At 36.7% G+C, this 27,327-nt stretch overlaps 1 protein-coding gene across 1 annotated transcript in view; it reads right to left on the minus strand.

The window, feature by feature from the left end:
• The window catches only part of LOC102475543 (A disintegrin and metalloproteinase with thrombospondin motifs 6), a 262,234-nt gene that overhangs the window by 49,885 nt on the left and 185,022 nt on the right, over window positions 1–27,327 (minus strand). Inside the window, exon 12 of the mRNA XM_027769061.1 lies at window positions 13,203–13,310. Coding sequence (XP_027624862.1) covers window positions 13,203–13,310 — 108 coding nt within the window. The remainder of the gene's footprint in view (window positions 1–13,202; window positions 13,311–27,327) is intronic.

Below are 27,327 nucleotides of genomic sequence, written 5' to 3' on the forward strand. Positions count from 1 at the left end.
CATGAACATGTGTACTGGAATTCTGCTCAGCTTACTCTCTGCAATAAACCACACATACTGCTCCTAAGTAGAGCACCAGGAATAATTTATTGAGACACAGAGATCGCATAATCAGCTCATAACTCTAGCATGATAAATCTTATTTGCAGAATATGGCAAAATGAAAGTCTTTTTTTAAAAAAAAACAAACATTCTTAGGCTTTTATTGGTACATTTTTCTGAATCATCAAACTCTGACAAACCATACTGATGCTATGAAAGTCACTTGTTTATATGAATACCAATAGGGAACATGGCTATTCAAATTGTCAGCAGTGTTGGGTTGTTAAATACACATTCAACCTTATATTAAAATATGAAGGGATTATGAAAGCGCGTACTCTATAGCGATGCTTTAAAGGCAATCAGTTTATTGTACTAATTCTGTCACTAAGCTTTGTTTGTTTTACCTCTGAGATGTAGCCAGAATTCTTTCACTTTTCACCTTCCTCACTGCTACCCCCTAGACCAAACTTCAAATAGTACAGCTTCTTACCTGATCACTCTGCCTCCACTTGTTTTCTATCATAATTTATTTTCTAGAGAGCATGCAGAGAGAGATCTTTCAAAAGCATTATCCTATCATGTCACCTTCTGCTTAACCCACCAGTGATTTCCTACCTTCCTTAACTGTGCTGAATGGCAGACTTAATGGCCTAACCCCTGCTTCCTTTTTCAGCCTCAATCTCCCCCTTCACAGACTGCCTCAAACACATTGGCTTTTCCTTTTCTTTAATACACTAAACTTGTTCCCTCCTCAGGGCACTTGCATGTGCTGGTCCTTCTGGTAATCCTTGTCTCCCAATTTCTCATACTGCTGTCTTTTATTATCCAGGTTCAGTTCAAGTATTATTTCAACAGGTAGGTCTTTCCTTGGCCACTGTTTCTCTGAAGTGGTACCTTACCATCCCTTCCTGCCTCATTTCCTCACAGGTTGTAACAGTGGCTGCATCCTCTCGTTTTTGTCCCTCTTATCATTTGACACAACGTTAAATTACCCTGTTTATTTTGCAAGTTACTTTTTTTTCATCTCCCCTCTTTAAAACGTAAAAGTCTTGAGAGCTATGTACAGCTATTTAAGTTTAAATTAATTAAAAGAGAAAATTCAGTTGTTCAGACCCACTGGCCGCATTTCAAGGACCGCACTGTCACATGTAAATATGGTTTCTATGCTGGACAGAGCAAACACAAGATTTTCATCATCACAGAATGTCTTATTGGAAACAATAAATTCCTAGAATAGAGACTGACATGTTATAGGCATATAACACTCATTTATTTAATAAATGCATAATCAGCCAAATTATAGAATTCTGTGTCCTATTTTAGTTAACTACATGTTAAGAAGGAACTAGAGCTACAGGAGGGTAAAGGAAGTCAAATTCACATTTATTTCTCTGGTAGCTGGCAGAAAACTGGCACTCTGATATTTTTTTTTTTTTTTTTTTTTTGAGAGTTAGCTATAGGGCACGTGCACTCACTGGAGAGACAGAGAAAGACAGAGAGAGACGGAAAGTGAGAAATACCCCCCCAGGGGTCATGGCCATGCCACAATCCCTTCTCTTCCATTCGCCACTCATGATTCTGGGCACGGACACATACAAGTCTGGCATTGAGTTTTAAGCCGCCAGGTCTGGAACTTAAACCACAGTTGACTACACGGGTGTCCAGCAATGTAACCAATACACCATATGCTAGTCGCATCAGCGAATATTTTAGTAGTTGTTACAACATAAAAAACTATTTAGAGGAGTGCTGAGCAATTATTATTTGTAAAAAATTAGATTACTAGGGAAAACATTATGACCCTACATATGATAAACATTAAATAAGATATTAACATAGTGGTTAAGGTGCTGGACTCCCACATGGTTGATCATAGTTTGAGACCCAGATCTGGTAGCTTAAAACTCACCCTAGGCATGAGTGAGTATGTGCCCAAAATCCCAAGAGGAGAATGAAAAAGAAGGGATTGTGGTGTGACCATCCACCCAGGGGGCGTGATTTCTCTCTGTCTCTCTATCTCTGTATTGCTGGTGAGTGCACGCATCCTATAACAAAAATCTCTAAAGACAAAAAAAGAAAGAAAAGAACATTATAAATTTTGGAAAAATGAAAATTATTACAAAGAAAAAGTCACCTGTCCAAAGTGATGAAGAGGTAGTTGGCTCATTTTTATAATGATATACCAATTGTGTTAGAGCTTCACTTATAAGAAAGTGACAACATCAAGCCAAATAATCTACACTTTGTTTCCTCGTTTGTTTTGTTGCTATATGAGTCATATCCTTGCCAGGGAGGGAGAGAGAAAGGGAGAGAAAGTGATAAATCACCCCCTGGGGGTATAGCCACACTACAATCATTTCTCCTTCACTCTCCTCAGGATTCAGGGCACAAACACACACATGCCCTGCATGTTTTTCAGCGTGCTATGTTCAGAACCCAAACTGTGCTTCAGCCATGTGGAATCCAGCTGCCTTAATCTCCATGCCACCAACTGGCCCAATAACCTCCGATTTTGCACTTCTCTTACTAGCTTTGGAAAGGAATACTTATGCCTGCACCTATTTTCTGAGCCCATATCAAGAGATCTTTCTAAACACACTGGGCACATGTGTGCCAATGATCAGGAGCCAGTTGAAGCTGGGGGTGGATTGCCATGTGATGACTATATTGGAAGTGCCTGTTTATCAATCTCTCTCTGTGTGTCTTTCACTCATGGAAGAAAAAAAAATCAACTTTAAAAATCCTTCTTTCACTTGTTTTCTCATAAGAAAATTAAAAACACCTTAAAATTTCCCTATTATTTTTTTAAAAGTTAGAAACTGAGCTTTACTGGTTTCAAACAATATTAAAGCTTAAATTTACATTTATTTTATATAATTCCAAATTTCAGAAAATGCTCAAAGAGACTTTAAAATTCTAAGTATTTAAGATGAAGAAACTTGAATCTGAAGAAGTTGACTTGCCTAAGATCATTTATTGAGAAGAAAGGGATTACCTTTCTAAAAACACACAAAATCAGTGAAAAAAAAATCAGAGGTGTATAATTATGTAATTGAAGATACCAAAGAGCACATGTAATTGCCAGAGAGAGACTATGGTGGTGGTGGTGGGGGGGGGCGCAAGGGGAGTGGGGAGGACAGTGCAGCCTGTGGGGCCTCAAAGGCCATCTGCCAGAGGTGGCAGCCAGGATGCCCCCACAAAAGTGAGATCTTGGGCCGCCACACACAAGGGCCTGGCATGTTCCTCAAGCCCCTGGTCCAGGACTTGAACCATGCTGTCGGCCATGTGAGATCCCACTGCCTTAACCATCACACCACTAGCTGGCCCTTTATATGATTGTTTTTACTAAATAAAATATGAGACAACACTAGAAATTAAAACAAAACAAAACAAAACGAAAACCCACTCAGCTATGATTGCATTTTATTTTGGAAATCCTTGATAAGACCTACAGTTTGTAGAGAAAAATGTTACCGTTTTCATTTTTTCAGGAGACTAAGGAATTATGATGGCCAGAAGAATACTGAAAAATATAGGTTCCAAAGTACTTAATAATATTGCTCTATGTAGAGAGTGGCCAATCCAAGCAAGCACAATGTTACCTTTAAACACATACAGATACTCGGTTCTATGATCTATGGGCCTTCATTTGCAAGGCTAAATAAATGCCATCAACATATGAATATGTTAGCTGCCTCTGTGTTCAAAACTACAAAGCAGTATCAGTTAAAGGAAGTCATGTGTGTTAGTCAGAAAAGGTCCAAGAAGACAGTACTACATGGCCAGATGTCTTTGCATCTTCAACCAATTAACATCTGAAAACTGACTTTGCTTTTTACTTCCCCTTTCTCCTTTTTTTACTCTTTCAAAGAATAAAGCTGTGAATGGTTTGGGGCCCTGGCTGCCTTCATCAGAGGAGTCAAGACCACCCGATTCCCACTTTTTTCTACTTGTATGTCTTTGTGTGTTTATTTTTATGTTTATTCTCTAATCCACAGTCTTCCCACACTCAGACCATGCCTTCAGCCATACAGGTCATGCAGCTATACATATGTCTGGCATGGTCACAAAATATAAGGCAATGAGAGAAGATTCATAGATTTGTTTTTTAATTTTCCTTTAAAATGTATTCTTTTTTTAAAAAAATAATTATTTATTTTATTTTATTTTATTTGACGAGAGACAGAGAAAGCAAGCCACCAGGCCCAGGACTCAAACCATAGTTGGCCATGTGGGAGTCCAGCACCCTCAACCACCATGCCACCTACAAGTCCCTAAAACTTATTCTGAAGAAAAAAAATAACTACAGTATTCAGTTTGCAAAATAATACTGCTTAGTTCATTAATTAAGATCTACACAGCAGTAGATATTAATGTAGTATTTCATGAATGCTTTGCCAGAAGACTTTTACTACATAAATTCATGATTTAGTTATATCTATCCCATGAAGCTGTAACAGACAATTATATCACAAAGTTAAATGACAAAGATTAATAGGTAAAGAATTCATAATAAGATAAATATCAATCATCTAGTAGTTGACAAGAGAGTAGGCTTTAGTTTACTAATTAGTTACCAACTTAGTTAGTAAGTTAAGAACATCAGTCTATATAGGTAACTCTGTTACAAACTTCAGTTCCTATTATAGCAATATCTTTGGTCCACACAGTTCTTTCCTTTCTCTTATTTCCCTAACTGTAAAATGGGCACTCATTTTAGTTATAGATCCTCATGTGGTTTAGATAGGACTAATTTAAAAATTAGCCCAATGCAGACATACCTTTGAAGAATTTAAAAATTTATCAAATAACTTATTTTATTTTGATCTCTGGCAGAGATCAAAAATGTTCTTTTGGGTTTTGTTTTGCCTTTTCACCTTTACATTTTTGTATCTGTGCGAAAAGATCTCTTTGGAATTCTTGCTACTTCTCTCTTTTGGTGGAAGTAAATATCTTTTTTTTTTAATTTATTTTATTTAACTTTATTAATTATTATTATTATTTTCCAGTTTGATCAGAGAGAGAGGGGGAAAGTAAGAAAGCAAGCCACCAGATCCGGGACTTTAACCACAGTCAGCCATGTGTAAGTCCAGTGCCTTTAACTACCACACAACCTGCTGGCCCCCAAGAAGTAAATATCTTGATGCAGTTTATGATTTTAAGAGAAGAAACTTATTTAACTTAATAAAAGAGCTGTAAGACACTCATAGTGGGGTCAGCCCTGAGCTTAGGAGCTGGAACCCACATGGCCAGCTACAATTTGAAATCCAGCCCTAGTGACTTAAAAAACATGTTAGGCATGTGTGCACACATGTCCAGAATTCTGACAAGAAGAAGAAATGGAAGAAAAGGGATTGTGGCATGACCACATTCCACTGGGAGGTGCTTTCTGGCTTTCTCTCACTTTCTCTCACTCTCTCTCTCATGAGCACACATGACCATGGCAATAATAAACAAAGAAATAAATGAAAGATGTATATGGGGACTTCATGTGGGTTAAATGACTATGGTTACTCTTTTAGATTTATTGCATTAGTCTATAATAAGATTTTTTTTTTTTTGGAGAGGTTTTTGTTATAAGACGTGTGTGCTCTCCAGAAAGACAGAGAGAGACAGAGAGACAGAAAAAGAGACATCACCCTCAGGGGGAATGGCCACACTGCAATCCCTTCTCCTCCATTCTCCTCTCAGGATCTTGGGCATGTATGCACATGCGCCCAGTGTGAGGTTAAGCCACCGGGTCTGGGACTTGAATCACGATCGACTATACAGGAGTCCAGCAACATAGCCATTACACCAACTGCTGGTCCCATGATTTTAATGTGTGTGAATCATGGCTAGAATAATTAGATTACACCAAATAAAACAACTTCAAATATATAAATCCTACAGGCACAAAAAGGTGAGACTTTTTGCATTCTGTATTATCTCTTTTTATTCTTTCTTTCACCTGAAGTTGCCAAACCTGTAAAAGCTCTATTTCCAGAGGTATATAATTTTACTTGATTTCTTGAACTAGTCAAGTTAAATATGAATATGCAAATCAGATTCTAATCTTTACTCTCAAAGATAATATCCAGTCTAGTGATTTTGAACTATTCTAAATAACAGTCTTGTTACTATAGCCTAAATTATCCAGATCAATTGAATAAATTTGACCTTCCTTTTTTCACTGAGTCATTGGGAAAATCATGATGCATTTTTGCATAGAAAAACCTATCATGACTTTACCAACAACATAATAATCCTGGTATATTTCATCAAACTCATAAAAGTGAAAGAAGTGAAATCATCACATTCTAAGAATAAAATCTCATATCATTCATTCTTTCTATAGTCCTTCAAAATTGCATAAATATGTCTTAAGCACTACCTAGAAATATTGGATATTCCAGAGAAGGTTTAACAGCCTGAAGAAACAGTATTCAATTAAACATCTCTAGCTATTAGACTACACAATTGCACCATCTACATCAGAGGAATGTCTTTAAGCAAGATAGATTATAAATCAAACAATCTAAGTTTCAGAATGTGTCAGATTTCTGAAAAGGAAAATTTCAAGATGATTATCCACAGTTTCGTTTGTTTGTTTTGTTTGTTTGTTTAGGTTTTTGTCATAGGACATGCGCACTCGCAGAAGAAAAGATAGGCAGAGACAGTGAGAGGGAAAGTAAAAAATCACACCCCAGGGGAGATGGCCACACCATAGTCCCTTCTCCTCCATTCTCCTCCTGAGATTTTGGGTGGCCATGCACACACATGCGCCCAGCATGCTTTCCAAGCCTTTAGGTCCAGGACTTAAACTGTGGCCTGCCATGTAGGAGTACAGAGCTTTAACCACCATGCTACCTGCTGGTCCCTATTCACAGTATTCTTAAATATTTTTTAATTCTCTCGAACTACAGCCATTTTAAGGTATGACTACCGTACACCTTGTAATAGCCATCACTGAGTCCAGCCAGCATCGGGACCAAGAGACCTCCAAGAAAACCTTAAGATTTTAAAGGCAATACTAGTGACTCAATACAGCACATTCTTACCAAGTCAGAAGAACTGGTGACTGGAGCATAGCACTAGTGAAAACCTTATCTTTCCACTGTGCAGGTGTAGGGATACTGCAGGTACATTTCAGCCTAAACTCTAAATCAGAATTTGTCGTTTCATAGTATTGAAATTTCAAGGACAATTGGAAGAACTATTCTTTTCTTGCGTCCTATTTTCTTAGTTTAGGACTCAGTCAAAACATACTCTATTTTACCCTTTGTGAATTACAACTAAGGTTGCAAATGTCCTCTTGTATATCCACTGCTTTACAAGAGCATAAAATAAACCTATTCTAATCCAGCTTATGCTTCCCACACGAAGTATATTAGGAATCAATGTCACTTACACGTAAAGACCAAATGCTAGGTTATGTCTTTAATTCGGTCCTATAGAATCATTAAATCAATCTTTTGGCAATAAAGCAAGTATTTAAAATCTTAGTGGTCACTAACAGGGATTACAAGGATTGAGTTCTGATTATCTTTAATATCCTGTTCAGCAACAATGCCAACACTACTATCGAAGTTTTTACAATCTAAGCGTCTATTTACTATTTCATTGAACATGGCATCCCTCTGATACCTGTCCAAAGGGCCATTGCTGATGCTATATCCAAGGAAAGTTCTCAGGTGAAAGTCAAATTGATTGATCTGTAGGAGACCGGCCCATGGACACACAGTACCAGTGCACCCGCCTGGGCTCATCAAATTTCCTCCTTTGGTTAATGCTACTGTCCCTGAGCACATCCATTCAGACCATATGGTTCTTATTCAATCCTTGAATGGCTTATTCAGGCAAACATCCAATGGCTGTAATAGCGATGTCAGACCCCCCAGGACTCACGCGAAGATCAGTTTTTAATTTTTTGGCCATATTTCTTACTCCATCTGCTAAATGTGCATGGAACTGTTCCCATACTTACATGGAACATTTGTGGAACTGCGCCCCTGGGCAGGAATCCCATATCTTTTGCAGCCAGAGTTTGACGAGATCATCATGGATCCAATCCTCTGGATATGTCTATGCTATCACTTGAGCAATATTTCTACCTCCTCCCTTTTAAAAAAGATTTATTCAGAAAACTATAAGCAGCTTTGGTTTTGTTCTGCTGGCTAGACGAGGTATAGGTTCTTTCTTGTTCATTCTGATGAGAGTAGTTTTGAAACTCAGATCAGAAGTCGTGCATGTTCTATCCATGTCTCTGAGACATACACACTCACATTTTAGACTTTCTGATGTTCATTATTGCCAGTGAAGACAGTCTAGCAAAAAATTTTTTGCCCACCATTATCCTAGGCTGGAAGATGACCATAAAAGTAATGAAGATACTATTGTAATACACAAGCATTTTCCCTCATAGGATGCCCATAAAAAACTCACTGAGATAACTATCACATTCCATCCCTATAATATCTCTATGAAATACACAGGGAGTGGGTTTTTTCCTCATTTTAAAATATGATTATTGTCACACAATCACGTGTTCTTAACTCAATATTCTAACTCCATTTTCTTCTTTTTTGCTTCCTGAGATAAGAAAACTGTTACAGTAAATAAATGAAAATGCACTTAATATTTTAATGGGTAAAATACATTGTTGCCATGTATCTCAGGCATAATGACCCACTTTATTCCTGTAACAATGAAAAATTGCTTTTACTCTGTAACATTTTTCATCTAAAAATAAAGTAAAATTAGAGACAGTGTAGAGGAGCAAGTGTTTGACTCTGAAATCAGAAAGAGCTGAGCTGGAAACTCAGCCATACCATTGAGTTGCTGTGCAACCTTGGCTTCGAAAGTCTCAATTTTCTCATCTGTTCAATAGTTTAAAAAGAACCCACCTCATGGGATTGTTGTTAACATTAAACAGAAGAGCTGTATAGCACCTAGCAGTATGTGCCTGGTACAGGGTAAGTTCTTTTAAACTATTCATTAACATCACTGTGACTGAAAATGTCAACTATTTTGAGATAGCCAGTGTACAGACTAACCACACTAAACTTGACCAGATCAACTGAAAATTCTACTTTAATTTTCTTGCTAGCTCTTTTCATGGCTGTTCTGCTTTGAATCAACATTCTGAGCTCTGGTTTAATATTGAAATACAGTCCTAAGGATAAAATGTGCATTAGGCACAGTCAACATGCTTCATTTTTAAGGAAAAAAAAAAACACAAAACTTCGCAACAAAGATTTACATAGATTACAAGATAAATGTAGTTGGTAAAAGATAAATTAAAAAATTAAGAATTGTTCAGTTCACATGTCTAGTTCTTTGTTTTATTAAAAATGCAGATGGTAGGATCAGCAGGTGGCATAGTGGTTAAGATACTGGAGATACTGGACTCCCACATGGTCGACCATGGTTTCAGTCCTGAACCTGGAGTCTCTTTCTCCCTCTCAAGTCCTCATGTCCTATAGGAAATTAAAATAGTAATAACAAATAAAATTAAATAAGTAGTTCTTTTTAAAAATGTAGATCAATTTAATTTCTGAAAAATTCACAAATTCAAAGCCAACTATAAGAATATTTTGAGGGTCTTGTAGTGCTCTTTTTCATTCTTTGGAATCTGCATTTTTTAAAAAAATGAATTAACTCATTCAAAGACTTGTTAGTGTCACTCTTAATGCACTCCAACTTCTGTGCCTCTGAAAGAACAGCTAAGATTTATTTTCTAGATTAATTTTAGATGGTGACATACAACATATTGATTCTATGATATACATTTCTTTTTTTGAAAGAGTTATTTTATTTAACTTTATTTATTTTTAATTTGACCAGAGAGAGACAGAGTAAGGGGAGAGGAGAGGGTAGTGAGAAAGCAAGCCACCAGGTCTGGGACTTGAACTGTGATTGACCATGTGGTAGTCCAGTGCCCCTAACCACCATGCCACCTGCCGGCCCTGATATACATTCTTATTCACATGTTATATCGTCTAGCTATATGCATATTGGGTCTTTGGAAAAGTCATGACATGTTTTTTAGGTGCAAAAATGCATCATGACTTTTCCAGTGACCCAATAAATGACAGATAAGACATTCACAAGACATTCAAATGGTCCCTTGGCACACAAACTTTGCTAAACTTACAAGGTTCTTTTATTTTTATTTATTTATTTTTTTGGAGATGTTTTTGCTATAGGGTGCATGCACTCACCAGAAAGACAGCAAGAGACAGACAGAAAGTGAGAAATCACCCCCCTCCCCAAGGGGGATGGCCATGGTGCAATCCCTTCTCCTCCATTCTCCTCTCAGGATCTTGGGCATGGATGTGCATGCGCCTGGTGTGAGTTGACTACATGGGAGTCAAGAGACGTAGCCAATATGCCATCTGCTAGTCCCAACTTACATGGTTCTTAAACAGTTTTTCATGGAGCCAAAGTTGTTCTTTGAAGGTATGTGAGAAGGTAACAGGGGTCCTAAGACAGAGTAAAGGACAGGCACGAAGCTCCTTAAACCAAAGCATTTAATTTATTCAAATGTGAACATAAGAATTTTGTAGATTTCATTTGAAAAAAGGCTTAGGGATCGAAAGTTGACAAAATTAACCTACATTAAAGATGTGAATCTAGGGAACCAGCAGTTAGCGTAATGGCTATGTCGCTGGACTCCCACGTAGTCGACCGCAGTTCGCATCCCGGACCCGGTGGCTTAAAAATCACACCTGCTGCATGTGCGTGCATGTCCAAGATCCCGAGAGGAGAATGGAGGAGAAGGGATTGTGGGGTGACCATCCCCCCTGGGGGGTGATTTCTCACTTTCTGTCTCAATGTCTCTGTCTGTCTGGCGAGCACACGCACCCTATAATGAAAATCTCTTTCAAAAAAAAATGTGAATCTATAGAAATCAAACCTATTTTTGTTCCATTTTACTGACTTTCTCCTGTCTGTGCTTCTTCCTTTCTTTAGATTGTTGCCATAGGGTGTACATACTCGCCAAAGAGACAGAGAGAGGGAAGTGAGGAAACATCTCCTAGGATGGTTGGCCACACTGCAATCCCTTCTCTTCTTGAGATTTTGGGCATGCTTGTTGCACATGTGTCTGGTGTGTTTTTCAAGATGTTGGATCTGGGACTAGGACTGCGATGTCAGCCTCATGGGATCCAGTGCCTTCACCACTACAGCACCTCCTGGCCCACTTTGTGCTTATTCTTATCTATGCTTAAAAGTAATTATGTTTCCCCTCTACTTGCTTAACTATGTTTAAATTCAACACTAATGGCATCAATATTATTTGAAAGTATTTCCTAAGTATGCCTTAAAATAGTTCATAATTTCCAAGAAATACGTATTTTTTTCTCATCTAAATGCATATACCTCGAAGATATGACATATCAGGACCCTCTGTTAAGCATAAATGATAATATGTTAAATACATTTACTATATAAATGGTTGGTGGAATGGAGCTGTGAGTTCTCCAGCAGCTGCTATTTGTGGTTCATTTATTTGGAATTATTACATAATTTATACAATGCTTCTTGGAGGGCTCTGAGGTACTTGAAAGAACAAATTCTTTATGCTTTTGGTTTAAAAAATAAAACAAAACAAAAGGAGTCATGGGGTGGCCCCATAGTCGAGTGGTTAAGGGAACCAGATTCCATGTGGCTGACCAGCATGTGATTCAAGCCCCAGGGATTTAAAAAACATGCCAGATGCGTGCATGTGTCCTCCATACCACAATGGGTTAGCCAAATTGAGGACAAGAGATTACGGGGTGACCATACTGCATTGGGAGTTGTTTCTCTCTTTCTTTCTCTGTCTCTCTGACTCCAGCAAGAACACACCACTCTGGCAATTAAAAATAAAAGCCATCAGTGAACTGATAGTATTATTCCAGGCAAATAGGAACTGTGGCCCATGGACTAGATCATAAGAATAATCAATCAATGGCAAATAAAGAAACAGATTTTCATTACAACTTCCCTTGCTTTGCAGTCATATATTTCTTCTAAGTACAGGTTGATGGAAATTGTTACTTGTCACGGACAAGAATTGTTGGTTCCAAAATAAACCTCAACTATTGTTTCAAGAATGTGGTTCCTAATGTTTTCTATTTCTTCAGTGAAAAAAAAAAAAACAGGGAATTTTTGGTAGTGTGTAAATTTCTCTGTATTTTTGTTGGCTACTTACAAAATCTGAACCAAAAAAACACCCTTAATCCTTTAAAAATGACCCAATCGATTAATACATTTAGCACAATTTACCAACTTTTCCAAACTCAGCATGGAAAAGCCATCAACATGGTACTGGGTCATAGGTCCTAAATGAAGCCGTCAGCAAGGATTAATAAACTGTGACAGCTGCCCAAAAGCTTTCATTCTCTTTATTCAAACATCAGATTGCAAGCTGAAATTCAGTGTAATCTTTGTTGAAACAACCCAGCTAACGTGGAAGAAGTCGGAACTGAGAACAGATGACAGTAGTAGTTATTATTGTGAATTCAATTTCTAACAATAAATTCTAGAATTTACTTATACAGTAATTCTTATAAAGTTTCAGAAGTAGCATAGAGCTAGTACCATCTGTTTGAACTATTTATAATGTTAATTTGGAAAACTAAACCGATACAACAAATTATTTAGCACTAATTTCTATGCTTAATAAATTGTTCAGTTATTCTTCTACTATCAGTACCTTCTCTCATACTGTAATTGTCAAGTGACTTCAATTAGACTATAGTTATAAAGTCTATTTTGGGGTCACATAATTTTCCTAGGAATCATTTACCAAAAAAAAAAAAACTAGACTTGAATTAGACTGTGTTATAATAAATGACTACAAGAGTGATGTTGGACTTATTTCTTGGTAAGAATATAACTCATATATATATATATATGTATGTATATATATATGTGTATATATATATATATATATATATATATATGAACAGATAAGTAAAACTGACTGAGAAAATTGTTATTCACAGAAATTTCCTAAACAATGTCTATGTGCAGATATCAAGATATGACAATTAACCCACTAGACTAGGAATACGATACTTTAAAGTATATTTTAATTAATATAGAGTATTTACTAGTGGTTTGAATATCAGCAACAGAAAATTATCAGTCTAGTCTACATGTCAAACACCTAGTAAATCATTTGAACTTACCCCCTTTTCAATATTCCCAGTTTGACACAGTGTCCCTTCAGCTGCTGGAATACTGTTGGTGACACAGCGGTTGCTTTTGCTGAGGCACCAGAGCTCTCTACACACTTCCTAGGAAAGAAGGCAAAAGCAAGTTGATCAGAAATAGAGACTGAAATCATGTCCAATTCTCCCATAAAATGTACTTTCAGTCAGTCAGCATCAGTTGAAGGAGATCCTGAATTTCCTTTTGCTTTTAGAGCAATCAGAGACAAGGACTTTTGAAGAGGTTCTAACGGAAGGTGGATTATCCATTTTTCAGAATCATTTAAACATTTGTCTTTAAATTTTTTATTTTAGTGGATAAGGTATATTAGCTTTTAATATTATTAGGATCATTTTATAATAGTAGGTAGAAATTTCATTAATACAGAAGAGTAGGCAGAAGGAATGAATATGTAGAAAGGAAATAAATGTTGACTAGACTCAAGAATATACAATAACACCAACTGATTACTAACAAAGTGTTGCTAGATCGACTACTTCCTCCATAACACCATCATATTCAAATAAAGACCATTTTAAAATAGAGAGAGACAGGCCATGGAATGGACAGACACTTAATGATTTGACTGTAAATAGTTCTGAAGTATATTTTGGAATAATTTCTAGAGTTTATACATGCTTAAGAACAATTAGGCAAATGTTATGCTCTCTCAATGTAGCCCACCTCTATGAAAGAGAAACTTGGTTCTGAATGAATGCTGCCCTTTGTGGCATGTTTCAGATGTTGTTTGGAGGTGTCTTATCTCTTTTGTTATGATTTTTCATGATCCTACCTCAGCACAGGAAAAAATGAAACACTTATTTTAATATTTGTACTATAAACTACATTTTGTTCATAGAATAATAATCTATCAAATTCTAAGAGAGACTTTTGCTATAGGGGGCATGTGCTCACCGGAGAGACAGAGAGACAGAAAGCAAGAAATCATCCCCCTGGGGTGATGGCCACTCTGCAGTCCCTTCTCCTCCAGTCTCCTCTTGGGATTTTGGGCATGCAAGCACATGTGTCCAGCATGATTTTTTAAGCCACCAGCTCTGGGATTCAAACTGCAGTCGGCTACATGGGAGTCCAGCGACAACAATTCCGCCATCTGCTGGTTCCAATAATCTATCAAATTCTAAAATAAGCTGTTCAATACTATCCTTTAGTAAAATGATTCAACTAACAACCAAAAAAGGTTTACCCTTCAAATAAACTTTAAAATTTTCTATTTCTTTTTACATTTGATCACTAGTCAATATCATTATTAATGTTGTAAGTTTTTACAATAATTTAAACAAGGACTATTTAGTATAATATATACACTTGCAATAAAAAAAAAAATATGTGATGGGATCAGCAGATAGCATAATGGTTATGTCACTGGACTCCCACATAGCTGACTGTAGTTTGAGTCCCAAACCCAGTGGCTTAAAACTCACCCCAGGCACATGTGCATGCATGCCCAAGATCCTGAGAGGAGAATAGAGAAGGGATTGCAGCATGGCCATCCCCCCAGGGGTGGGGGAGAAAGATTTTTCACTTTCTGTCTCTATGTCTTTCTCTGTCTCTGGTGAGTGCACACGTCCTATAGCAAAAATCTCTCTAAAAAATGATTATGTAAAATGCAAAGAATAAATTAATATATAATATTTAACCCTGTTGCTTTTATTCCCAACTTATCTTTTAACTCTCAAAATGCAATTATAAGAACTTAAGCCACCTTAAACACAATTCATGATTTTTTAAGCCACCAGCTCTGGGATTCAAACTGCAGTCGGCTACATGGGAGTCCAGCGACAACAATTCCGCCATCTGCTGGTTCCAATAATCTATCAAATTCTAAAATAAGCTGTTCAATACTATCCTTTAGTAAAATGATTCAACTAACAACCAAAAAAGGTTTACCCTTCAAATAAACTTTAAAATTTTCTATTTCTTTTTACATTTGATCACTAGTCAATATCATTATTAATGTTGTAAGTTTTTACAATAATTTAAACAAGGACTATTTAGTATAATATATACACTTGCAATAAAAAAAAAAATATGTGATGGGATCAGCAGATAGCATAATGGTTATGTCACTGGACTCCCACATAGCTGACTGTAGTTTGAGTCCCAAACCCAGTGGCTTAAAACTCACCCCAGGCACATGTGCATGCATGCCCAAGATCCTGAGAGGAGAATAGAGAAGGGATTGCAGCATGGCCATCCCCCCAGGGGTGGGGGAGAAAGATTTTTCACTTTCTGTCTCTATGTCTTTCTCTGTCTCTGGTGAGTGCACACGTCCTATAGCAAAAATCTCTCTAAAAAATGATTATGTAAAATGCAAAGAATAAATTAATATATAATATTTAACCCTGTTGCTTTTATTCCCAACTTATCTTTTAACTCTCAAAATGCAATTATAAGAACTTAAGCCACCTTAAACACAATTCAGAAATAAACCAGTAAAATATTAAGGTCACTACTTAACCAGTCCCACAAACGAATGTAACTTTGCTCCCTCCCTTTTTAGAAAGTTTGTGATAGGGCGCATGTGCTCACTGGACAAAGACAGACAGACAGGGAGACAGAGGGAAAGTGAGAATGCTCCCCTCGGGGAGATGTCCATCCACAATCTCTTCCCATCCATCCTCCTCTTGGCATTTTGGGCACTCATGCACACAAATCCAATGTGCTTTTCAAGCCACCAGGCCTGGGATCTGTACTGTGCTCTCAGCCATGTGGGATTCTATGGCCTTAACCACCACGCCACTGGCTGGCACTAGACCCTTTTTAAGGCATCCCCCATCACACAGAGAAGGAGATATGTGTTGTTTATTAGCTTTAAAAGCTTAAACTTAAAAAAGAAACAATACAAAACAAAAACTCTATTGAGTAAAATAGTGAGCTAGAAGAAAGATAAAACATTAGGAAAACATATACCATGGAGCATAATAGAAACATGAAACTTTCCTGTTTTTATAATCCAATTTATTACAAAATCCACTTTTCTATCAAACCTTAGTTTCTGTTATAAGAGAAAATTGTATTGCTTTAATTTAAAATTTAAAAAGCAGAAGGAGAAAATTAGGAGCTTCAAAATATTATCCTGTGGTGGACCAACAGGTAGCATGGTGGTTGAGGTGCTAGACTCCCACATGGCCGACCACAGTACAAGTCCCAGACCTGGGGGCTTGCTTTCTGACTTTCTCTCTCTCTGGTCAAACTAAAAACTAACAATAAAATAAATTTTAAAAAATAAAATAATTCTTTAAAAATTACCCCATGTATCAAAAATATTTATTCAACCTGAAAGTGAATTTTTTTCACAAAAACAATCATTAATAGAATAATATATACAGAAATTACAAAAAAATGTTATCCATAGTCCTAGACATAAGGACTTGATCTTCTGTCATTTTTGTTAGGCCTAAATTTTACTTTAGACAAAAGTAAAAGAAGAATAAAGTTTACCTTAGGGAGATGCAATGAAAACTCTGTCATTGGAAGGGACACTACTCAGTATTTATTAGGAGAACATACGGTTTATTCTGTTACATTTTTTTTTCTGTTACATTTTTCATACGTATCTCGAAAATAGCTACCCAAAGTGGCAAGTGTTCAAGTACTTCTTCCAGACTTACAACAGCATGGTACATTTTGAACAGGATTTTCTTAACAGGATTTTGTTGCCTTTGTGGGCATTCAAATTTAGCTAGGATACTAACTTCTCACAAATCACCAACTGAAATATCAGACTGAAAATTTATGTTGAAAAACACTCCTCAAGATACTAAACTAGATAAAGGGGGAAGGCTCTGAAGAGTTTTAAAATAGATCTTTCAGTTGGACTTTCACCCTGAATAAGAAGTATTTTGACATTTAATTTAGGAAGCCTTCCCAAGATTAAAAAAGGTGGAGGGAAGGATACTCTACTGTATTCTCTTGAAAGATAAAAAGCAAGCACATATCATTTTATATCAAGTAACCAAGAAGTACACTTCCTGAAATAAATTAAGAACAATTTCACCTTTTGTTTTTTCAGAAATAACCCTTCTCTAAACTGCTGAATCCTACAACATGATGATATATCTGCATAGTTTTATCAGTTTCATTTGCACACAAATATTAGTTGTTGAATATGCACCCTAAGATACGTTTCAAGTTCCAATAGAGTTAAATGTATGCCAAAATGTTTTGCTTCTTGGGAAATTTGCATAGTAATCAACACAGTAGGCAGATAACTGTCCCTTAAATAAAATACATGAGGTGGGAATAATGTAAGAAGGAATAATGACTTCTTAAAAAAATTTTTTTTGGCTAGCCACCAGAATCTCTAGAAGAACATAATTCTCTTTCACATACTCATGATTTCTGATAACAGAAGTTAAGATTTATTAAGATTAGTTTCATGACCTCTATAAACTAATAAATCATTACCTGTGTATGAGGATCCCTTCTACAATCCTTAATTTTATTTTGAGAAGACTAAGAGGAACTTGGGTCTTTGTGCTTGCCCTTGAGTTTAAGGAAAAAGAGAGGTTGTCAGCAGTTACCACTAAGGAATATTCAGGACACTGAAAAGTGTGAAATGGAATCTCCAATTTAATGAGGAATCTGTAAACAAGAATTGCTTGGTAATACCAAGTGATAGTCTTTCCCCCTTTCTTCCTACAATATTTATTAAGAATCCATTATGCACCAGGCATCATGTTGGTGTTATGAAAAAATAATAGTATCACTCGGAGACCCCAAGGACCAGGGAAAGGAAGGTAGTGTATAGTCAGACATGTAGCCAAATGTGATGAATTAGTACTCTTCCATGATAAACTTTGTTATATCCTATGACAAAATCAGAGGAATGATGTCAGTGTGATAGAGGATTTCACAAAACTAAAAAAAAAAAAAAAAAAATTTTTTTAATTTCCTAGAGGCCACTTAAAATTGCAGGAGAAACAGAGAACAGGGAGAAAGCACTCTTCAATGGGCTTCATCATGCTACAATTGATCCCTTTTCCTCCATTTCTCCAACCTGCTAGGATTTGGGGCAAGCACACACACGAGTCTGGCATGTTCCTCAAGTTGCCAGGGCTGGGATTCAATCCACAGTGGGCCATGTGGGATCTGGCTCACTTAACCACTATGTGATATTCTCTTTAAAAAAACAAAAGTCGGCCCAAAATGAAGTATTTTTATTTTTTTGGACTGCTCGTATTTCTTAAAGTTTTTTGTTTTGTTTTGTTTTGTTTTGTTTTGTTTTGTTTTGTTTTCATTTTTGATGTTACAAAGGACCGTAAGATTCCTGAGAGCAGGGTCTGTGTTCTTAAGGCACACTTCACAAAATGTTCCTTCTTTGCAAACTGAAAGTTGGCATCTCTATCTTTACCTGCTAATTTTTCAAGACAAATTTTCCTAATCTTCAAAAATCTGTAAATTTGTGAACCACCCACTGCCCAAGACTTGATAATTAATGCTTATTCAGATCTATGTGTTTACCAGTGCCTTTAATTCCAATTACTTCTTAGATCCTAACCACTATCTTCAAATTCAATTTCTTTTTTAAAAAAAATTATTTATTTAACTCTATTTATTTTGTTTTGATTTAAGCAGAAAGGGACAGAATGAGAGAAACAAAGAGAAAGAGAGGGAAAGTGAGAAAGCAACCCTCCAGGTCTGGGACTTGAACTGCAGCCAGCCATTTGGGAGGCCAGCACCCTTAACCACCCTCCACCTGCTGGCCCCAAATTCAATTTCTCCTAGACATACATCTTTTATTTTCTGTTTTAGAATTATTTATTTATTTATTCATTAATTTATTTTAATTTGACCAGAGAGAAATACAAAGAGAGAGAGAGGGAAAGTGAGAAAGCAAGTCACCAGGTCTGGGACTCGAACTGTGGTTGGCCAAGTGGAAGTGTCCAGTGCCTTAACCACCACGCCACCTGCTGGCCCCTTGACATACATCTTTTAGCAGTTAATTTAGCAAAGGACTCTTCATCTTATTTTTGGAAAATATGCTTATTTTACCTTCATTTTTGAATATTTTAATTGAATATACAATTCTATGTGTACATTTATCTTACATCTGCCTTTGAAGGTATTAACTTGATTGTCACATGACCTCTGTGGAGGGAAACTGATGAAATGCCACTTGTGGATCGAATTACTGTTTCTTTCTAGTTGCTTTCAAGAGTTTCTCTGTCTTTACTTTAGTGCAGTTTCACCTCTCTATCCGTATTCTTTTCATTTATCTACTTGGGATTCGTACTCTGAGGATGTATGTCCTTCTTTGATCCTGAAAAACGATTTTCTCTTTGAATATGCCTCTTTCCTATACTTCATATTTTCTCTTCTGGAACTGCTATTCCACTTCTATCAGATCTATTCATTTTAATCACCATGTCTCTTAAGTTCTCTTTCATACTCTCCACATTATTTTCACTCATGCATTAATCTTCCTACTTGTTGACTTCATGGTGAAATATTTTCTCATGTTGTTTATTATTTTTATATTCAAGCTTATCTTCCATAAACATTGTTTTTTCTTTGAGCATCCTAAGCCTTCTGAGTTGTAGAAATATAGCTACAATACATTTGTTTCTATCACACATTCTAAGGTTTTCACTGAACCAGTTTTCAGGTCGATTTATTTGGTCAGCACCAACTAGGCTGCATAAAGTTTTACTCTGCTGTTATGTGAGGCATAAACCTATGGGTGTAATTTCTTATGAAAGCCATTTTCCCTGTTAAAAATTTTACAGTTACATCTCTGATGGCATTTGTCTCAGCATCCCAATCAGCTGATCTTTTGCAGAATTAAAGCTGTGGCTAGTGATGCTTCCTTCTTAGAGATGTAGATCTTTTGAAGGCATTTGCCTCTAATAGATACAACTTTTATAAAAATTAATAATTGAATCCAGGCTTTAATGTCCTTAACAATCAGTTTTTAAAAAATAACACAAGGCAGGGGCAGCAGTAATGGTGCAGCCATACCACAACACTCTGTGATGCTGAACCTACAGGCGGAGGTCCTGGGTTTGTGTCCTGTGCATTCCAGACATGTGCCTTATGGATTATGCAACATATTGGCATCAGCACTCAGACAGTCAATTGTTCATACAACTGTTCTTCTCTTTTCATCATAGAATACATGTTGTAGTGGGACAGCAGGTGGCATAATGATTATGTTGCTGGATTCCCACATGGTCAACCATGGTTTGAGTCTCAGACCTGATGACTTCAAACTCACACTGGACACGTGTACGTGCATGCCTAAAATCCCAAGAGGAGAACCGAGGAGAAGGGTATGTGGTGTGGCCATGCCCTTGGGGAGCAGGGGGATGATTTTTCCCTTTCTGTCTCTCTGTTTCTCTGGCAAGTACACATGCTCTATAGAAAAAAATCTCCATAAAAAAAAGAGAGAGAGAGAGAAAGGAATACATGTTGTAGAAGGAGAATTAAATTTAATTATATTTGTTAGTTTTATTTTAATTACCATTTTTATTTTTGTACTTGAAAGAGTGATTGTGTTTTTTGTTTGCCATATTTTTGAATTTTCCTCCTGGACTTTAGAAAGTCAATTTTATAAATAATTAGAAACAAATGTGCATGTCAACCTAGAATAGAAGCCAGTTCAACCAACAGCTAAAAGCTAGAGGGAACAGATTTCAGCTGAATATATAGAAGAATCTTCCAAAAGTCAGAACTGAACAATGGTGAACTAAAACTGAATTCCTGTCACTGAATACTCCAGCACACACTTCATGGCCACTTAGCAGGGATGTAGCAGGCAGGGAGAAAATTAACTTTTTCAGGGTATATTCTCGATTGCTATGCTATGCATATTCATATTTGTACATCATTTCAATCATCATGGCAATCTTCTTAAAAAGTGTGCAAAAACTTTAGGCTCAGAAAAATTCGTTTAACAATTTGCTTCAATTCTAACTAAATCTAGGTTTGAATCACCTCTCTAATATCAATGCCCAAGATAGTTTCATACAAGTACGCTATTTTCCCATTTCTCTTCAAAGTATCAAAATTGAATTATATCATTGGTCAATTAAGACTGATTAGTAAAGGCTTACTTAAATTCGAAAATGATTCATTAAACATACATAATATCTTCCTCTCCTTTCTCTTTATTTTAAAGGATATCTCAAAATTCCAACTATTATGGTATTAATTCCCAATGTATTCACTCAATGTATGAGCTAAGGCATCGATTTATATGTTATTATTAGTAGTAGTACTTCTCAATGCAACATCACCATGGTGTTTGGATTTTTAAAAGATATTGTTAAACATACTCCACAAAAGTATTCCATAGCTTTCCAAGAAACAAGACATTTAAAAATATTCTTACATATTTAAAATTTTAATAGCAACTGTCAGATTTCTAGCTTATTTTACTTTTCAGGTTAATGATGCTATTTGTAAACATTAACGATAATTAAAAATATTAGTAAATGTAAATGATAATAAAAATACACAGAGTACGATATTTTATAGCAATTTCTACTATAAAATATAATTTATCTGGTATACAGAAAATAACTTTCAAAGGACTGAACCTCTTTTGATCAGAAGAGAATAATTATTTTACAAAGACACTTTCAGTACAATAAAATAAATGAGTTATCTTTTCTAGTGTTTCCATTCATTTTGAATAACTATATATATTAAAAGAGTCTAAAAATGGAAAGAAAAGCCCTTCAATTTATCTAGAAAAATTAAAATTGTCAGTTTATAAGGAGAGCACAGGGAAGGGACATCATAAAAGTATAAACTCACTTTGCAATGAAGAGAAATTGGTGTTTTCATTGCTAGATGACTTTTGCTTTTTAATTGTTTTAAACAACTGTGAAGACCATAAAAGAGATATGCACCATTTTTCTGTCTTTGGGAAATCCTAAACCCTGAGCTATTTTGGGTTCTTGATCCTGAAGCATTCTCTTTGTCTTCATTATTCTATCAGTAACATCTCTCAACAGCTGTTTGCAATAAAGGATCTTGAAGGTAAAGGAGGAGAGCAAAGCCCTGAAGAGGTCAGAAGGGAGCATCAGTGATCAGAAAGGTTACTTATCGTTTGATCACACAAAGGAAAGCTGAAGACCAACATATGGTGACCCTGTGACCTGGTTCCAGGTGTTTAGTAGCCATCTGAAGAAAGAGGATAATATACCCTTTTTCTGCCTTAAACAGCCTAATCCTGTTTTGTGGGTAATTTAAGTGCTAGCAACCTTAGAAAGCGAAAACAACAATGAGCAACTTTAATCTAGATAGTCAAATGAAATAATTAATCATTCATTTGAAAGGGATAAAATGACTAAATTATTTAAAAAGAAAAAAAAGTGTTGAAGACGCAAATGCAGAGTAAAAACTACTGATCTTTATGGATACAATTAATTATGGCCTATGATTTCAGTTTGGAATTTGGAAAAAATAAAAAGCAAATCCACTGTTTATCAAGTATATGTCTGATAAATATGTGTGTTTAATCTCTAAAAGAAAATTGAGGTGCCAAATACCTCTACACATTTTATTCCCTAAACTCATATCAAACCACACTGTCAAATATTTATACTACCTTAAAATCGTCAAGGAAAGTGATTTTATAATCTCCCTCAGTTTAATATTCCAATGTTTAATAACTTGAAATTTTTCTTAATACCTAATCTACAACCTTCCAGCTGTAAAAATTAAGACCACTGTGCGCTTTTTTATGCTCTTGGTAGGAAAGGAGAACAATCTGTTACCAGCAGTCAAACTATAAGGAGTGTTCCAAAACCTGAAGATGGTTTTGAGGCCAACATTTAGCTTTCATTTTCATGGGCTACTCAAACTCATTTTCTTTAAATTTCCCTTATATGTACTTCTCAGTATTTAACTACCATCTTCTCCTAAATTATCTACATCTCTTTAAAAAATTGCAGCAGTATCCAAAAGAGACTAACAAAATCAACACACAGTTACATAAAAGAATGATTCTTAATGATAAAGCACTGATGACTTAACTCTTAGTTAATGGTGGGGGTATAAAATAAACAAAAGCAAGTAAGCATGAAAACATTAAGAACTAGAGTCTAAGAAACAAAATACGTCATTATTTACAAAGAATGCTCCTGGGGGAAGATATCCTGATCAGAGAACAAAACTGATCTCTAGCAGCTACCCTGACTGCAAAGAGCTATACTTCAGGTGGATTGGCCTATATATATATATATATATATTTGGAGAGATTTTTTTCTATAGGGCTTGTACGCTTGCCAGAAAGAGAGAGAGAGACAGAGAGATAGAAAGTAAGAAATCACCCCCCGGGGGGATGTCCACACCGCAATCCCTTCTCCATTCTCCTCTCGGGATCTTGGGCATGCACGCACACGTGCCCAGTGTGAGTTTAAGCCACCGGGTCCGGGACTCGAACCACGGTCGGCTACATGGGAGTTCAGTGACATAGCCATTACATTACACTAACTGCTGGTCCCAATTGGCCCATATTTTAATTCTATGCTTACCAAACAATCTTTTTTTTTCCTTTTTTAAAAAATTTTTTTGCCATAGGGCATGTGTGCTCACCAGAGAGAGTGTGTGTGAAATCACCTCCCAGGGGGTATGTACATGCTGCAATCCCTTCTCTCCATTCTCCTCTTGGGATTTTGGGCACACACATGCACATGTGCCTGGCATGTTTTTCAAGCCATCAGGTAAGGGATTGGAACTACAAAGCCAGCCATGTGGAATCCAGCATCTTAATCCCACCACTTGCTGGCTCCCCATACAATCTTGATTATAAACTTGGCTGGGTAGACTTATTTAAGAGAGAAAATGTTTAGATTTCAGTATATTAGACTGACTATACACTTGCATGGCTACATTCTTCCTAAAAATTAACATATCAAATTATATACATAGAGAGTTACTTATCACTTAAGGCCAGAGATATGTTCTGAGAAATGTATCATTAGGTGATTCTTATGGTTGTGCAAATATAATAGTATACTTACACCAACATAGAGGGAATAGCCCACTACATGCTGAGGGTACATGATATTATACTGAATATGCCATCATCGCGGACAAGTATATATGGCTTTAATCTTCCATTTCATTTTTTTTAAGAGACTTTTGCAGTAGGGCTTGTGCGCTCACTACCCGGGGGTGAGGTTGGCGGGTGGGGGATGGCCACGCTGCAATTCCTTCTCTGCCATTCTGCTCCGGGGATCTTGAGCACTCATATACAAGCACCCGATGTGAGTTTCAAGCTGCTGGGTCCAGGACTCGAACCGTGGTTGACTATGTGGGAGTCCAATGACCTAACCATTACACTATCTGCTGGCCCCAATCTTTCATTTCTAATATTAGACCCTAAAATCATGTCATCACTTAAAAGCTTGGGGAAAAGCATAGTATTCACCATTTGTAGAAGATTATTCTATCATTGATCATTTAATTCAAAAATATAGGAGAGAAAACTTCTATATTTGATGATCCATAGGTAAAATATAGCCCTTATCACAAGCATATTTCCTGAGAAGAGGTTAAAAATTAATGAGAAATCCTAAAGTTTTCAAAATAATGCTTTATTTTCTTTTTAGATTTCATTTATGTTTCTATGACAACACATCAGTATTCTGCAATCTTAAAATCAAAATTATGAAGTACACATGCCTTTAGATATAAATACTTCATACATCTCATCTAAGAGTTATAGTGCAGCATCTTCTAGTATAAAAACAATGAACTTGGGGCCAACAGGTGGCATAGTAATAGAGGCGCTGGACTCCCACATGGCTGACTGCGGTTCAAGTAGCAGACTCAGAAGCTTAAGGCTTACTCCAGGATCATGTGCGCATGCACCCAGGATTCCAGGAGGAGAGTGGAAGAGGGGCACTGTGGCATGGCTATGCCTCCTGGGGGTAATTTCTAACTATCTCTCTGTCTGTCTCTCCCATGAGCGTATGTGCCCTATAGCAAAAATCTCTCTTAAAAAAATAAATAAAATAAAAATAAAATTAATTAATTAATTAAAATAGCAAACTTACATTTACTTAGGAAAGTGAGAGTGTTAGTGCAATGAAATAATACCAGGGGCAAAACTGCTTTAGTATTCCATGTATGGTACATTTGGAAGGGAAGAGGAAAAGGGAAGGAAGGTGTCAGCAGGTGGAATAGTGGCTAAAAGCACTGGGCCTTACTTTTATATTAAAAGTAACTGAGAGGACTGGCAAGTGGTGTGGCAATTAAGGGCGCTGGACTCCCACATGGCAAACTACAGTTCGAGCCTCAGACCTGGTGCCTTGAAACTCATGCCAGGTGCATCTGTGTTCGCCAAAATCCGGGGAAGAGAATGGAGGAGAAGGAACTGTGATGTGGATATTCCCTTGGGGGGTGATTTCACACTTTCCCTCTTACTGTCTCTGTCTCTCTTTCTCTCCAGTGAGCACACATGCCATAAAGCAAAAACCTTTCCAAAAGAAAAGAGGAGGGAGGAGAAGAACTTAGATCACTTTACAAAATTCTTTGATTTTCCAATATAGTTTTTAAGATTATACAAATATGTGTTTCATAAGATGGGAAAATCACAGAATTTCTAAGGCATATTCTATCAGTAAGCTCCCTTGGTCTCATTTATTAAAAACACTTCAATTAGTTTTTTTAAAGAATTATTTTATTGAACTGTATTTCTTTATTTATTTTAATTTGACCAGAGAGGGACAGAGTGGGAAGGAGGTGAGAAAGCAAGCTGCCAGGTCCAGGACTCTCAAACTGGGGTCGCCCTTAACCACCACATCACCTGCCGGTCCCTTCAATTACTTTTAATATAAAAGACACAGAATGTGAAACATGCCCTCTAAGGTACAGTCAGATTTGGTTCATACCATCACTTACGTGGTGTTTAATAGGATCGGTCACACTGGCCTTCTCTTAGATCGTCAAACAAATAGCCTCATGGGGTCTTCACAAAGGTTGTCTCTCCATGTATCTCTTCACCAGAAAACTCTTCTCGTGACGTATGCAACAAATACGTACTGAACTGTAAGGGCCAAGCCTTGAGCTACTCACTATACCTATGCGAGCCATGAGCAGGTCAGGTGAAATTCCCTTCTTCATGAAAATCACACTTTCATTATGAAAATCAGTTCATTCATTCAACATATATTTACTAAGTCCCTCCCAATGAGCCAGGCACTAGTCTAGGTAAGGGAATATATCAGGGAAAGAATGAACATCTCTGACTCCAAGGAAAATAGATTGTTGTGGGAGGTAGCAGTAAGCAAGATGAACAAGTGAAATACATAGTAACGTTAAGGAGAAAAACAAACCAAGAAAAATGACAGGAGCTGTGTGTGAACACAAATGTACATGTGCATGCAGGTGCAATTTTAGTTCAGACCGTCAGAGATTATTTCATCTAGAAGATTACATTTAAATAATTAGCAATTAATCAAGTAGGCAAAGTGATAACAGAATTTAATAACTGCCATCGAGGAGACAGCATAATATAAGAGAGCAATTGGGAGAAAGCTTTTTATAGAGAATAATCAGAAAGCCTGTGTGAAGAGACAGTGTCATTTTAGCAGAATCTAAAGGATGAGATTGATGGGACCAGCAGTTGGTGTAATGGCTATGTCACTGGACTCCCACGTAGTAGACCGCAGTTAGAGTCCCGGACCCAGTGGTTTAAATTCATGCAGGGTGCCTGTGCGTGCATATCCAGGATCTCGAGAGGAGAATGGAGAAGGGATTGTGGCATGGCCATCTCCCCTGGGGGTGATTTCTCACTTTCTGTCTCTCTGTCTCTTTCTGGTGAGCACACACACCCTATAGCAAAACAAACAAATGAAAACTCTCCTCCCCTCCCAAAAATATCAAAAAAACAAAACAAGGATGAGATTGAGTCAATACCTGGCCCTCGAAATATCTTAATATGCACCTAAAAGTACAGAGAGCTCAAATGCTCCTGAAACAGTATCAGCATATCAGCTGCGGTATCAGCATATCAGCTGTGCTGGAACAGATCATGGATAATAGATATTCATAGAGGGGTAGGAACACCATTGAACATCTGCCATGTACGAGGTAAATAAAGGCATTTTGTATGCTTGTCCTATC

The sequence above is a fragment of the Tupaia chinensis genome, unplaced genomic scaffold, assembly GCF_000334495.1.
Source record: "Tupaia chinensis unplaced genomic scaffold, TupChi_1.0 Scaffold148350_1, whole genome shotgun sequence".
Lineage (NCBI taxonomy): Eukaryota > Metazoa > Chordata > Mammalia > Scandentia > Tupaiidae > Tupaia > Tupaia belangeri.